A 16,836-nucleotide genomic window follows, 5' to 3' on the forward strand; every position below is an offset into this window, starting at 1 on the left:
ATTTGCAAGAAATTGACATCTGTGCCCAGATACAGAAAAGAAAGTTGTGATTTTTTAATGACAGCACACCTACACAAATGGTAGAAGGTTGCAGGTAATTTGGAAGAAAAAAAGGAAGAGTGTTGCTTGTGAAATGAGTAGGAAATGTAAAAAGTTCATTTAAGATGTGGTGCAGGTGGAAAGGTAGTGTATCGGGTGCTCATACTGTGATCTATATGTGCATATACAGCATCTTTCATAGGGATTTAATGAATCATTCATATTAAAGAATGATGGTGGAAACTATAATTCAAGATTTATTCTTGCCATTGTTAATGTGTGCATACCAAGTGAAAATTTTTTGAGCAGTGTTCATAACAATGCAATATATACCAAAATCCTCTATTCTTTTAAAGTAGGGGTGATGCATTATCTATGAATCCTGATGTGCACTGGCTGTTACAAGCATCACGTCCTCCCACATCTACAGTATGTTGTGTGATCTTTTCCACCCTTTGTGAGAAACCAACCCAGTTATTAAAAATAACAGCAACTAAGAACACGTGTCAAGAATAAAAGGCACACTTCCATTATATCAAACATACATTTGAAGTTCATAGTCTTAAAACACATTTGATTCTCGCAGTATGAATTTGCCCTAGAAAGGTAAAAGAATCTCTGAGTGGCAGCTGCCTGGCACTGCAGAATTAAAATTTGACCCATGGTGGAAGATGCCACTATGACACAGATATCAATACTTATTGATCATCAATTGCCTTATTTTTAAAGTGGGGAAAAGGTGGTTCTGAATTAAAGATTACCCTTTGCCACCCACTGTTCTACTTCTAGTCTTTTATTCTCTTCTTAGTTTCTCACAGAGCGGACACATGTTGTTTGAAATGTCATGTCATTACCAGCTGCAGGAGAGGCACACCTATGGGATTTATGTACGAGGTGAAGAGAGCTGATTTACTATTCAAATTACATTTAGAAAAGCAGACAAGCTGGGACTGACACATTTTCAAGCTTTTGAGTAAAACATTGCTACTGATCTTAAACGTGGAGAAGCAGTGGTTTTTAAAAAAAAAGTGTGGGCAGATTATCTTGAAGGGTTATGTTGATAGATGGTGTGACAATCCATTGGATCTACTCAAATAAGTGATTGTATTCAATGTCTCAATGACCTATTAAACCATTTTTAATACATAACAAATCAATCTCACCAAATGTTTATTTAAAAAGGAAACCTGTCAATCAATCCTAGACAAACTCCTTGTTGTTAGTTCCTTTAAGTAAAGTAAGGTTAATTAGCTCCTTGGAAATTCTTTTTATCAGACTGAGCTCTGAGAAATCCATCACCATATATAGCAGAGGGAAACAATTATAATTTGTGCTATAAATTGTATCTGCTCACTCCCTGAGAATACAAGCTTTTGTATGTGTACATTTTGGATAGATTAATAGATTTTATCATCTATGAAGATCTCTCCTCTGAACAGTTATTTTTGTAGCTCATTGCTTAATAACATAAGTGACATTAAATAGACGTAAATACTGTACATGTAAGATTGAATTTTTATGTCAACAAATCTTACATTTCTCATTTTATAATCCAAGTTTTAACTGAAATGTCTGAATTTGATTGCGGTGATGCTATGAGCCGGCTTCCAAGCTCAGAGTAGATGATTCATATTGCCCAACCTTAATATTTGTTAACAGAAATTAACTCCCCTTGCTTGTTGAGCATCCCTTTGCTGCATAAAATGGGTTTAAAATACTTAAATAACAAAGGAAAGGATTATGCAGTCAAATTAATATTGATTTTCTATTTTGGGAAGCAGGTGAGTTAAGAATCCTGCCACACAGATTAATCCAAAGACATTAACAATGTTTTGGCATCTTTTATTAGAGTCTATGAAATGCTCTAATATAAAGCTGGAAAGGTTTATATCTTGCTATGGTATCAAGATTATAAAGTGGCATTTGTAAGGTCAAGATGTATTTTACCACAATACAGTATTTGTGTATTTACTTTTTTGTGCTTTTAATAGGAATCGATAATGTGAAGATTTCATGTGCCGTTGATTCTTTGAATTGCTTTTGTTTTTTCTCATGTGTAGTATAACTTGACTCAAAGGGTTTGTTTTTCCCTTTTCTACCGGTTTTCACAATAAAATATCAGAAAGTTTGTGAAACTGCAGTGAAACGCACCAGTGCCCAGTTCAACAGAGTAGACCCATGGGTCTTTTAAAAAGCGAATTTATCTATTTTAAGATAAAGAGGTTGAAAGTAGGTCAGAGGTTCTGTGAAGCTATTATTGATTGAGGCATAAGAGGAGCTGTAACAAACAGAACTGAGATTAAATAGTGGATTTTTCTAGATTGGGGGAAAAATGACGATTAAGAACCTAAACTCATCCGACCATTTTCCATTTTAATTTTCAATAGACTTTGAGATAGTGCGTATCAAAATTCATCCAAGATTACATATTAAAAGAGAAATAATAAAAAATACAATCCTGAAGTATAATGGACTCTTTTTATTGCCATCCTCCTGGGACCAACCTGATGAGTTCTGTACAGAAGCAAGTTATTTTTATGCTGATTTATGTCTGTTGAAGTGGGAAAGTAGGTGTATTTGCGTTGTCGTATGCTACATTAGGCTGAAAATGAGATGCTTAAGAAAAACAAACTGATTTTTCACTTAAAGGAACATCATCTGACATTGCATTTTGCTTTCAAAACAACGCTCATTTTTCCTGCACTTAGAGAAGTCCCCCTTGTGTTTTGATTTATTAATTTATTTTACAGGCCCAGTGTCAAGTGTTTACATTAGAGCACATGACTGAGCTTCACTCTACCAATGTGTTTTGTTGTCTCCTGCTCCATCTTCAAGGCTGGAATGGAATAACAATGCTGGGTTGATGGGATGAAAATAAATTCACAGAGGGGTGCCATTGTTGTCTACGATATGCACGACTGAACACAGCAACATCTGCTATTATTTCATTTATAGGAAAGATAGCACTGGAATGACAGAAAATGATGGAATTATATACAGTCCACTAGTATAAAAAAATGGTTTTAGAAAACAGGCACAGGCTAGTTGTCTTACCTAAAGAGTCAGAAGTCAATATCTTGTTTGTATTCAAATCTGCTCACGATCCTGAAGGTATGCTGGAAAATATTAAGTAGAATTTCTCTGGAAGTCAAGGATTTTTTTAGCCACTGAGGTATGGCATGGAATGATTAAGAAAAAAAAACTCTTGTAGAGACAATCATAACATTTATCTACAAACCTCGAATGCACTTAGTGCTGTTTTTTTAACAGGCAAAATGCCTGCCAGTTTCCTTTTCTGAAACAAGCACGCTGATTGTTCTATTAATTAGCCTGAAAGCAGACGACCTCAGGTGACCTCAGACTTCAAACATAGTGACCATTAACTCAGAATCATGTACAGAATACTTTATGGTCACCCTAATACCTTTGCAGTCATGTCTTTGTACTTAATATGCTAACCTGCATGTCCAGTAATCAGTGTCACACTTACAGGTCAGTACACCCTAATGCAAATATGTTTTCTGGCACTGAAAAAAATACTTTAAAAAGAAACTGCTTCAGGAAATTTAAAAAATGGTTTCCATTCCATTTTGTAAATGTAGCTGCTTGGTGCAAATCAAGAAAAAAAAACATTGCATGGAACCAGTAGGCCTCACTAATCAAAAGAATAATGCCTTAGTTGCATTAGTATATTAAAGCAAAACCTCATGGTTGACTTTTTAGCAGTAAGATTAAGTACTTTTTAGTAATGTTGAAAGGTTTTGTAAGAACCATCCTTCAAGTGTCTCAGACATACGGAATGACACACTGATCACTTTGTACAACAGACCAGATAATGGGAAGGCATTAGTGTGACAGTCTGGGCAAGGGTGTCTAGTCATGACAGAACATCATTTGTAGGGATTGGGGACCTAACTGCACAGTATATACTGACCAAGTCGTGGGACTTCACTTGCTAACTTTCCTGTGGGTTCGCCCTTTAATGACAACATTCCAGGAGGACAGTACACCTCCTCATGATGGTCATGGAAGAACAACTTTCTTAAAAAATGTCCTACTCACCAGATGTGTGCCCCACTGAATATCTGCTGGGTTTAAAACCTTAATATTCGTTGGAGACAAACTGGGATGAAGTGTTGTCAAGGGCTCAAAGAATACTAAACAGACACATGTACAGGCTGTATGACAATAATTGGACAGAATGCTACAAGACAGCATCTGCAACCTCATGCATCACAGATGAACAGCTTTTATTGTGTCCAACAGTAGCCATATACACTACTAGTGTGACATTAAAGCCCCTAATGAATGTTAATCAGTATAATGAAATGTGCATGTATCAGGTCTGTTCAATAAAATGTCCATGCACCTACTGCAAGGAAATAATGTCATTTTCCTCATAATAACTATAGGATTTTGCTGGTGGTTGTAAGTTTCTATATATGAACAGTTTTATGTATGAATAATGCTGTGATTAAAATAGCATTTAAAATAATTAAAGCAATGTAATAAAGTGTTAAAAAAGAGACTTCTAATTTTATTTATTCTTACGTTGTTTAGTTTAAATGTAAATTAATCAGAATTTGATTAATTTACATTTAAGTTCATTTTGAGACAGTACTGCTTCCTAACATTAAGAAATGGTAAGAACTAGTTAATATTCATATAGGCATTGTAGATAGATCAATTAAATTTAGAAAAATATGTCCACACTCCCCCAACAGAAGCTCAGTTTAAAGCTAATGCAAAACCACTCGAGTATTAGACAAGAATAATGGTTTTCCAGTGTCTGTGTCTTCAGTATGTGTTACGCAATGATATTCTTTGTTGGTCTCCACTGACTGCTCTGTGTTGTGTACAAGGCCTAACATAGCTATCTCTGCATCTCTGGTGTTTTTTAAACAAATGTGATCTGCATAATATGCCGCAGGCATTTTTGTTTATTGCCTTTATTGTCTTTAAATCCTGTTGATTTAATTAAAAACCTATCAAGGTCTTTCTGTTTGTTAGGCAACTACTAGAGGATTGAATTTAATTGAAACATTAACCTAAACCTCAAAGGAATGTACATTGAAGAAAATGATATTTTCATCAGGAGTGACATCAACAGTCAGGTTAAAATAAAAAATACAGTATCAGCATAACACCATGTATAGGTTTGAAATATTATTAAAAAGCTTTTTTTAAATATTTTTAAAAATCCAGAATTTCTTTTAACAATAAGACAGCCTGTTACTTGTTGCAACAATTATTACACCATTATACAATTATTACAACTATTCTTGTCGAAAGAACATGGACGTTTCAGTCCCTTTTTGACATCTTGATTCCAGCAGATTAATGCACTAAGTCATGGTCAATCTGGAAGGGAAACCTATCACACTGCTTGTCTGTGATATGTACCCAGTCAAGAAGCATATTCAATATCTCCATTTCTCTCTCTCTCTCTCTTAATCTTCACAGCTCCTGGCCTGTTGAACAGCATTAATACCTGTCAAGTCAATTTGTTACAATCCATCTCCCTTGGCCAGTCACAGAATCCACCCTGCGATGGAGAGCCTGAGTGAGCTTCAGAACCCACTCCTGGACAAAAACAGCAAACACGTCAAAGGCGATTACAGTTACCAGGGGGACTTTCCCAGCAACCAATACCAGGAAAACATTTTTAATTACTTTGTGAATGGTTCCAGCAAAGCCAAGACTCACCAACTCCTCGATGCCACATCGCTGCACCTTGCAGTAGAAGCCTTCTACCGGCCAAACTTCATTTTGTACAAGGATGAAGCCAATGCTAAAAACAAGGATTATAAAAGCGAGTGTTGCGAGACCACTTTCACAGAAAATAAAGACTCCGGTGTCGAAAACACAGAAGATCAAGAGTCTAAACTCCTAGAACTGGGTGACAATGATGTGAAAATCCAAACGGTGTCTTATGAGGTAGAGGAGGAAGAGTACCACGAATATGAGGTAAGGTGAAGGTGGTAGGGAGAGGGAAAGGTATTTTGTACCATGTCTTAAAACATGATAACTCATTCCTCTGCAAAGTACTGAGCAGAAGATTTAACGTAGCTGGAGAATATTTTTATAAGGGCAATAAATTACATTCATAAGAGGTTAGTCCTCTAATCATTTTCCAAGCTGAAGTTTGCCTGTTATTTTAGTTTTATACTGTGCATTTTGTATTGTTTTTCCATCATAAATCAGTGTACTGTACCATCATTTCATTGTGCTTTACTATACTTTGCATTGTGGCATTTCAGTGTTACATTACCTTCTTTTACAAGGTTTTCACAAAAAATAACTCTGCAATGTAGACTCTATGTCTTTATACTTTGGGGGTCCTCATAACCCATCTGTATCCCTGACTCAGTTCTGTTCCGCAGGGAGAGGAATGAATCTTATTTTCCACCTTTTTTCCTGATCTAGTACCTGTCAAACCTCAGTCTATCCCAGAAACCTGGAACTAGATTACAAATACAGAAAATATTGCAGTAGACAATGCAAGATACAGTAGCTCTGTGTTGTTGTCCAAGCTCTTGCATAGTCACACTCTTTTTAATGGAAAAACAAATTACAGAGACTAAAATCAAGACTGCCATGTGAAATCCATTAGGGGATTTACAATATGATTACTGTGACCTGATTTCTTAATTTTGTATTAAAATATACAGCAGCAGACCAAAACCTTGGCTTCTTTCATTCATAACAAAATGATTCACCACCTAAGTTTAACAAATATTGTTTTAATGGAATGGGATTCAATAAAGACAGGTGAGGGTAAGTCACAGAGCTCACATTGAAAAAGTGGCAAAGTTCTGCCCTCTTATGGACACAGCTTGTGTCAGGGATGCTGACGTGCTGTTATTTATAAGTCACTACTTCAGACTCACAAGAAAACACCTCCATTTGGTATATAGTTCATATTCTTGTTTATTTCCGAATGTTAAAGAGAAGAGACTTCAAGAGACGTCAAGAGAAGTCTGACTTCACAGCCAAAGACTAGGTCATCAGAATGCTGCTGTGTGTATTCCACAGGATAAAAATATGATCACTTGCCTTTTTGTAGCTCACAGACCTTTGAGTTTCAAATTGTGTCATTTCCAGTGTTAACACAGTCGAGACTCTGTCCAGAGTTCTTTGATCTAACAGTTCCAACATTGTGAATGCTGTGATTCCACACATCATAGAAGATAAGGGCTGAATAGCAATATTATCCATATTGGTAGCACACATCTAAAAGTATAGGAAAATAATTGAAAGCTAATGGTCTGCATTCCTTTAATGACACTAATTCACATAGGATTGTGGTAAAAGTTCACTTTCAGCTCACTGTTTGAGTGAAGACAAAGGCGACTTTATGCTGGGAATAAAATAATGTGAACAAATGTAATACTAACATTTCAAAACATCATATTTTGTTTTGGTAGTTTTTTCATGTGCTTGGAAATAGTCTTGTTTTGTTAAAGGTTTCTACTATATATGACTTGTGCAGTATTGCAAGTATATTAATATGATTTACCTCAGACAGTATCCTTCTGCAATACACTGATTTATGAACAGTATTGGATCCTGTAGGTTTTGTGTAACCCAGCAGAAATACAGTACATACATTTTTAACTAGACATGGAGAAAACAAACTCTGCATCAGAGTCAGTATACAGATATTTCCTTTCATTTTCATATATCAAATATTTTATGAAAGAGAACCATGTTCGAAAGTATTGAGCTCAAAGGATTACCCTTTCCAGTTCTTACTCACTTCTATTACCAAGGCTGATCTTTCTTAAGACCTCTCTCGGGAATAACTCATTTCTCAGAAGACCATAATCAATTACCTAGCACCAGTGCACAAGTGATCATTTCAACATGGTGCTGTCCCTCGACATTCATAAGGCCATCCAGGTGCCATGGATTCTCAGGATCAGGGAAAGGATTTGAGGAACATTAAGAAAAAGTCTCGAAGCAGGCACATCTTCACAATGCACAAAAAAATGACTATTGATTTTGAGAGCAGTCAGTCTGAAAGAATAACTGGATTGTTTGCATGGCAATGTTTCGACACAAATGCAGCTGGAGCCTCTGGGGCACTGCAGCAAAGAACGTTCAGCAGCTATTACAGCTTTTTTTATAAAAGCAACATGAATCACACGAACACCTGTGTGTGCTTTTAAGCAACACAGGGTAATTTATGAACACAGAAAGCTGTATTTTGAATCTCAGACTTTTTACGTCTGGACTGTTTCACTCAAATGCTATTTTCTCAGAGTGAATTAAGCAGCATCATTATGATGTTCCTTGCTGTAAATATAACAGTCCACATCTAATCATCCCACCTAAGCTATTCCTCCTACAGACAAAAGAAAATAAATGCACAAACACTCCTACAGCTGCACAATCATATCTAAGGAAGCCTTAATACCTCAGATGTTGGACCAAATTATACTTTGGCTCAAATATAATCATAATTTCATTTAATAAACCAGTTATATATTTGAATCCCAATGCATGGTGATGCATTTCCATTGGAACATGAAAATTTGCAGTTGATATCTCCATTGAGATTATTCCCCCATCTTTGGTCCTATCTACGTTTTCTCTTTTACAGAGTACTTGTACTGATTTACAGAACAGACAAAAACATCCATCACACAGAGTCTCAAAAAGAAAAACTCATGTCCTCACTAGAGTTCACCATTACAAATTAGTTTGCTCTTCTTCTGCGCATAATGATAGCCTCCATACACTCATTATCTCTGAATCCAAATGGAATCCAGACGAGGGAAACAATAGTGTCAAAATGAGAACACAGGACACTGGAGATCCATTTCAGCTGTGGGAGCATGAAGTGTTAATTTGATGTGCAGTCATTATTCTTTGAACGTGTGAGGCGAGCCTGAAGACAAAAGTACCTGATAACACTTTCATCCATCTATGTTGGGATTTTATCTAGAAAAAGCTTCAAGTTTCAAACCTGCTGATAATGCTGATGATTATGAGGATCTGCTGGAGCCAATTTTATCTACACAACAAAGAAACATACGGTTTTTAAAATGTGGCTTAGAATAGAATTTGATGTGGTGCATAAAACAACAGAAACGTTTAAACTTTCAGTATTGTGAACCATAGTCTCTGCGGGAGCTGTTCTAGTTCCTGTGCTTAACCACGCTTGGCAGGTGGCTGTGTTATTCTATTCTGTGCAATCAATTGAGAAGGTCTGGACTTTTCTAAGCTGTATTAATTTGTTTTCAGCACCCTGAACTGTGATTTTTATGTTAGTGGGATACTATAGAATACATCCTTTAGTACATTTTGTACACAAAAATCTTTGAAAAGTGCAGTAAAGATAAAACTATTAGAAAGCTAGAGTCATAAAAGCCTAATTAATCACTGCTGTATAATAATGTCTGTGTCAACATCAGCACCAGGCGCAGTAATTTTACTGTCTCACAGCCCCATACTTATCTTAAATAATTAATGATGCTTTAGGAGAACCATTCAGGAGAAATGATCAATATTCTGAAGTTAAAAAATACATTGGTAAAGCATAATTCTGAAGCTTAAGCTTAATTTTTCTTTTGCAAATTCAGTTAGGATTTAAGGTTAGTAAATTAAATAAATGTTTCTGCTCTGAAGTGTAATTTTATAATAGTTTTACTAACATTATACTTTCAAAGTTAGGTATCTAACAGTTTTTTATATGTATTAAACTCCCTTAAATTAAAAAGGTCAAACCTTCAGCAATGGTTTTCATAGGCAAAATGTGCTTTTCCTAGTCTCCTATTTCTAGGACACTCATCAGGGTTTATTTTCACCTCTGGTGGGCCTCACCTTTAAAACCATTAGCACTATTTCTGTTCACAATACTCATCGCTGTGTATCATTGGGTGCTGATATCATAGTGTGTGAAGACACTGTCTCCCAAGCCTGCCTCATCTACCATATTTGATGATTTCAGAGTTAAGAATATGATTGTTCAAAGTTTGCATTACTGACAGCAAATTTTGCAATACAGAAAAAAGGCTAGCTTCTGATTGTACTAGACAACATTTTGGATAACGTCTTATTTAAATAGCATTTTTTTAACCTGAACAGGCCGATACATTTTCTCCATTCTTCTTATGCTCATGTCTTCCTAATAGGTATGAATGTGCCTCCTTGAAACTTAACACCTGCCTCCTTGAAACTTAACACCATGCTCTATCCTGACATCGTTTAAATGGAGCCTTTCGCTGCATGGATCCAGGGTGGAGAGAGGCTTGGACAGCTGTCGTTGATGTTGTCTAGTCTGTATTGCAGACTGCTGCTGTCAGCCATCTGATTAGCAATCCTTTGTTTAGAAACGTGGAAAGGGGTGACACCACCAATGGCTGAAAGAACAATGCTGTTGAAGTATTCTGGTTTTGAACATTTGAAATGATAAAACCTAGTCCACAAATCAAATTATCAGTGTGGAAGGCACAAATTGAAATGATCATAAGGCGAGCAATAGCTTCTCCTTTTGTTCAATGCATTCCTAATGAAAACATACTCATACCCCATTCTTTTAACTGTTTATCTGCAGCTAACAGCCTTCAGATATTTCTTTATTACATATTGCATATCTATTAACTTTAAATTTACATTAGACTAGTATAATGTAAGAGCTCATTAATGGCTGTGGTAGCCTTACTTTTGACACTTTGGGCATTTCTCTGCTTATGTGTATGCAGTCACAGCAGCACAGGGCTATGTCAAATTTTATGTCTCCTGGTTAAATTTAGAGGAAAAGAGACATCCAGAGATAAGCCTTGATATCCTGCCTCAGGAGAAGAATGCATTCATTGGTGCTCACAGCCTAATAGCAATTTCTCTGCCGAATTTATGAAAAGAAAACCAATCATGTCAAAGATTTGAAGGCTGGATTTATTACTATGTCAAACCAAGACCAATAATGATTTTTTTTCTTACCTCTGACATTCAAAAGGGGTCAATAAGATCCAGTGTAGAAGACAGTGGCAAATAATGTGAATTCAATTCATGAGCCTTAAAATCTCTTCTTTTTATGCTTAATGTGTATACTTATGATGCTCTAATACAAACAGATTGCACTCACTATGTAAATAGTAACTGGGAATGCAGTTTATAGCACAAATCCTTTGAAAATGTGCAATCAGACTGTTGGCCATGAGCAGCCCAAGTCAGATAGGTCATATTTCTCAATGTCAAAGGTTATGGACAATAACATCTCCTAAAAGCAGGTGCATTATTAGCAGTGACATATCCAGTTTATACAGTGTTCAGTCCCAGCCAGTATCTTTTCAGGTTTCGTGTCTACAAAACATTACATTATATTCTTTTTACTGTATTTATGTGCTGTATCTTAATTTTACTTTAATCCATCTAACAGACCAGCCATTTCCCTGGGCCAGAGCCACAAGGCAATTAATTATGTTCTTAATTAAAAACAACAACAATGGCTTTATCTCTGAGCCAGCTTTGAAAACAAACTGTCAGACGTAAACATTTTTTTCGCAGCATTCAGTATCCATGAACAGCTTGAGATTGACAGATGCTATACCTTTCATTTTCACAAATATCTTCACAGCGAATCAATGCTTACACATGTATGCACTGAATTATTATATTACATGAACACAAAGAATTTGTCAATTCAAAAGTAGGCCTTAAGCTATCCAAGCAAGAGCAAAGAAACAAATCTTATACAGATTTTAATAGAGATAAAACAGAACAGTACTCTCAGTAGACTAAGGAACTCCAAGCTGCAATTGTTTTGAATAATCTCGGTCATTGACATATGAAAGGTACAAGTTGGTAGATTTTATATTTCCCAAAAGTGTGTGAGGATTAACTGCTGCATGCCATCACCTGAATAGACAATTGGTCACGTGACTGCTTGCATGTCACTCAGCCTCTCTGTCTTCCTCTTCCTCTTTCTCTTCCTTTTTCTCATAACATATCGGGAAGCTCTAAAGTTACACTTCAGTGACAATACTAGTATTGCTGCTAGTGAAAAAAGGCCTCATAACAAGTCACTTCATTACTCTATCACTCAATGACACTCAGAGTAGGGCACTATTTGATTGTGCTGTTTACAGTAGGAACCCAAATCCCAGACAGCTGTGGGATATTAAAATACTAAATTACTAGCACAATTTCACAATTGATTCTAGAGCCTATACTGAAGAAAAGCCTATATTAATTAGACAGTTGTGCTCTCAAAAGCAAACCCCTGCTTTTAAACAGAGGAATAAGGCTGTTATATTAGCCCGGCATGTAGATTTGCATTAGGTTAGCTGAGGGATTCATTCACCCAGTAAAGGACAGGCTTCAGACAGATGGCTTAGATTTAAAATCCTGGCATCTCCTTATGAGATACGCACAGATGAAATGACACGCTGAAATGCAGCATTTTGCACACCATCCATTCATCTTCTCTAACTGCTTTATCCACTGAGGATCACTGAGAGCTCCAGTCAGACTCGGTAGGCACCTAGCAGAGCCACACCCTGGACTATCAGAGAGCACACACACATACAGTGCAGTACACATTCACCCACATATGCACAAAGAGGGAAACCTAGAGACAGCAATTAACCCGAACAGCATGTTTGTGGGAGGAAACTGGAACAGCTAGAGAAAATTGATGCACACACAGAGAGAACATACAAATGCCACACAGACAGAGTCTGATTTCAACCAAGGAGCCAGTGCTACCCTATGCACCACAATGTGTTTTGGGCACCATTTGTGGAATAACTTTGAAGAAACGTCAGAGCCCTCATTCTGGAAAAAAAATGTTGTTTAAGAAGCTAATAAATGCAGAGACTATCATAAGCTAATTATACCCATTGCACAAAGGGAAATATTATGAGTGAGTTTTCTGCTTGAGACTCATGCTTTTGTAAAATTATAATTGGCTGGTAAGCTTTTACAGACACTGCATCGAGCAACACAGAACACCAGACTCCCTGACTTTCTTGTTGTCCTTTTAAATTGCCTCATTTATTTTCCACCAAGAACATCCATTTCCATTTATTTTCTTTCCATCTAGTCCCTGGGATTATTTTTGATTTGCACAATAACAAGAGTAATAAATGAATTCTCTTTTTGATAGGCTATTTATTTATACAAACAGGAGCAGACATGAGCATAACACAATGGCGACAGTTTCGTTCCCAAAAGGTCACTCCAGGAACTGACGTCTCATAAATTTGAAGTCAGACCAAAACACTTAAAGACAGAGTCTTCCCATTAAATATCCCATTTGTCATTGACATACTGTGCCAGGGAACAGAAGACAGAAGCTAAAACAATACAAGGAAAATGTCAAAGAATTAGCAAACTGACTAGAAACTGACTGTTTCTTTTGAAAGTCTGTGCAACTTATTTTATTGGACAATGCAGCCCCAAAAAAGGAAAGTAAGAAAGGGAATAAAAGGTTCTTTCTCTAATGCCGTGAAGCCAATTTACCAGGTAAATTACATCGTCTTTTTTTCTGTTTTCCCTGTCACCTCACAAGGACAAAACAATCAGTTAATCCTGTTTTATCTGTCAGCATTCTCATGAGTGTTGACAGAATACAAATTCTTTGCCATCCAGCAGGCACAAGCTGTGTGCTGGTTGTGATGGCAGAGAACATGACAAGGGCAGATTGAACGACTTCAAATCATGATGAGCTTGCTGCCTTTCTGATTGTCTGTGTCAGATGTGTGCAGCTGCACTAAAGAAGACAGAGCTCATCCCACTGGATAAGAAGATAAATGGGGAAATATTTCAGCATTTTCGGCTGAGGAAATGGCAGTTGATGCCATTCTTGTTTGCCTCAACAACCAGCACTAAATTAAGGAAATTAAGGAAAAAACTCTATATAATAATAATTTCTAACATTACATATTCTCAGTCAACTGCAGTATTTGAAAAGGACTTGACCCAAACCTACCCACAGCCTTTGACAATGGAAAAAGCGTAACCCTTTAATGTAGGGGCTGTTAATATGCTTTTACGGTATGTAGGGGTTGCTTCATGAATGATAAACTAGCTACCAGAAGTGGAACAAACAGCCCCTTGTTAACAGAATGCAATAAATCATTCATTGCAATTCTGATTTGCAACCACAGAATTATCTTTTCGAAGCATTTGTAAATGGGATAGTTTAAACAGAACATATTTGGTTTTCCCCCTAAACAGACAATTTTGACTTTATGCTACTACCGGTGATTATTCCAAAGAGGTGTTGGCATTACACTCTTGTTTCACCTGTAGGTGGAAGACGTGGCACCAGTCCTTATTGCACAAGGCTATAAAACCATCAGATCCAGATGGTCAGAGTGGTTCTGTGATAGAATCAGAAACTCCCCAGAGACTGTACTGCAGTTTGACCTACTAATACTGTAGCAGATCACAGGTGCCTTTCTCAGGGTTGGAGATGAGCCAGTGCTATTCTAGCATTCTAGTGGGAAAGAAAGCAATATATCATTGGCAAGGATGGAGATGACTGTCCTATTTTCTGTTACCAGCTAAAGAATAAATACAGCAGAAAAAAGCATTTTTATAACTTTCCTAGAATTGCTCGCTATAAAATGTGCCTTTCCAAAAAAGGAAGCCATCAGTCACATTGAATTAATAATGTTTCAGATTTTTTTTTAATTATTTCTTTCAAGGACATTATGGGCATAAATGTATTGAAATCCATTCTACATTAACTGAAATGTACTATATATAAATATTTGATGTATTGAAAGGCGCAGTTTTAAATACAATTGCGCTGTCAAATCAGAAAGAACTTGACGGTCCTATTGAAATATTTCCAGAACATTACATACTATTCTGTACAGACAAGCACAAGCAAGCACAAGAACGAAATTCCAAGGCTTGTCCTTTGAATTTTAAAATGCAGCAAAAAAAAGTATCTGAATCTGATCATTACCAATGCTAATGAGACTCATTTTATATGTTCTAGATGTAAAATGACTTGTGCCTTTTTGGAACACACATCTGTTCAATATTTTATAACAGCTATTACTAATTAGGCAGGTTTGTTAGGACATGGGAATGAAGATGTTACCCAACTACACCTTGACTGCCTGGGGCAGTGCTGCTTTCTGCACTAGATGAACCAATCATTTGAGCTGGGAACTCATGGCAAGCAGGTATTGATACCTATTCACTTCTCCAGTTTCTCATGGATTGTCACCTCAGTTTGAGAGATTCCTCTGTTTGAATCCGTTATTGCAATTGCTACTACATTGCTAATGAACTGAAATGTTAAGTTTTACCTACATATGTTATTGATGCTTAAAGGGGCAATGCAAAGTGATTGATTATGAATAGCAGTGATGTAATAATTCACAGTAGTGGAGGAAGTGAGCTGAGGCAAGAGTAAATGATTATGCCGTGTTTTTTTTTTTATATAAATACATAAGAAGACAAGACGTACATATTTTTCAAGCCAAGTGAGTATTACCTTATACTTAGATTAGATATAGGCTTTGCTGGATGATGGATGAATCCCCCCAGAAAAAGAGAAACAATGCCTTTTCAACAATGCCAGGGGCAGCAAAGTAAAGGGCACCCTGATGTCTCCACAGAGCGACTGTTCCAGCGACAGCGAGAGCGAAGACAACTTCATAATGATCCCCCCGCGGGACCACTTGGGTCTGGCCATTTTCTCCATGCTCTGTTGTTTCTGGCCTCTGGGCATCGCGGCCTTCTACTTCTCCCAGGGGGTAAGGGTCTTTTTCCCAGATGCGTGCTGGGGCTGTTCCCTCGGTTCGAAGGTACTGTATGCAGTAACTGCAAGAGCTGCCTTGCTGGTGTTACGACTTCTTATTTCCAGCCGTTTCCCTGAGTGAAAGTAACTTTCTTAAAGGAAAAAGGCTACTATTGGTAAGGCTTGATTTGAATGTTGCTGCGTAATGGCTTCATAAGCCCCTCATAGTGGCTACACAAGACGTTACAATCACATGCATAATGCTTTGGGGCAACGCGCTCAAATTAAATAATGTGTACATAAGAGGTGACAACATTTGCTTCGGCATCATTTCTAGTGCTCATGATTTCTAGTGCTAGGCACAATCCAAGCTGGAAACTATGCTAAAGGATATGCCATGATCTGTGTGCATGTCGGTATAAAGCATTAAGCATGTGATTAAGTATACTGTGTAGCTTGTAAATAATAACCCCGATTTTTTACTATGAGTATGTTATTCTGCTTACCCACTTATTCGGTTTGCTTCCATGTATTCAGTGCTGGATTGCCAATACTTCTCACATAGTCTTCCCAACCAAACAAATAATCATTTTGGACTGATCTGACCCCATTACTCTAAAAGAAGCTCCTGTCTCTGGTGACGGCCTTCGGGAAAGACCGAAGTGAAGAGCCTCTTCCAATCAGCAGCCTACACACAAACACACACATTGCCTGTGCCCACACTTCAAAATCAACAAGCTCTTGCCGAATTTAAGAGGCGGTCATATTAGTCCGCCTGAAGAGCTCTGCAATCAAAGAAAAGCTCACCACGAATTATTTTTAATACATGTCAGAAAATATTTGCTTTTGTGATGCCAAAATGTAAAGTGTGCAAAAACGTATTGGAAAGTGATTTTTCAGTGGTGACAGTGGTGTGGCAGTTGGTGCTATTGCACCAGAGCTCCCTAAGGCTTTCTGCAGCTCACACCAGGCTAATGAGGCTTCTGATAATGGATGGAAGAAATATATCATGACTTCAATAATCGCCGTGGACAGTTTTTACAGTATTTTACAGAAAGTTCTCAATGTATCAGACGTAACCATTCCTG

General features: G+C 37.1%; 1 protein-coding gene across 2 annotated transcripts in view; it reads left to right on the forward strand.

Moving 5' to 3' along the window:
* The window catches only part of syndig1l (synapse differentiation inducing 1-like), a 73,953-nt gene that overhangs the window by 47,956 nt on the left and 9,161 nt on the right, over nucleotides 1–16,836 (forward strand). For both annotated transcript variants that reach the window (XM_015350636.2, XM_006632212.3), the window contains exons 2-3: nucleotides 5,503–6,006; nucleotides 15,627–15,764. In XM_015350636.2, the coding sequence (XP_015206122.1) occupies nucleotides 5,590–6,006; nucleotides 15,627–15,764 (555 nt within the window). In that variant the 5' untranslated portion in view covers nucleotides 5,503–5,589. The remainder of the gene's footprint in view (nucleotides 1–5,502; nucleotides 6,007–15,626; nucleotides 15,765–16,836) is intronic.

Source organism: Lepisosteus oculatus, chromosome 8 (assembly GCF_040954835.1).
Source record: "Lepisosteus oculatus isolate fLepOcu1 chromosome 8, fLepOcu1.hap2, whole genome shotgun sequence".
Classification (NCBI taxonomy): domain Eukaryota; kingdom Metazoa; phylum Chordata; class Actinopteri; order Semionotiformes; family Lepisosteidae; genus Lepisosteus; species Lepisosteus oculatus.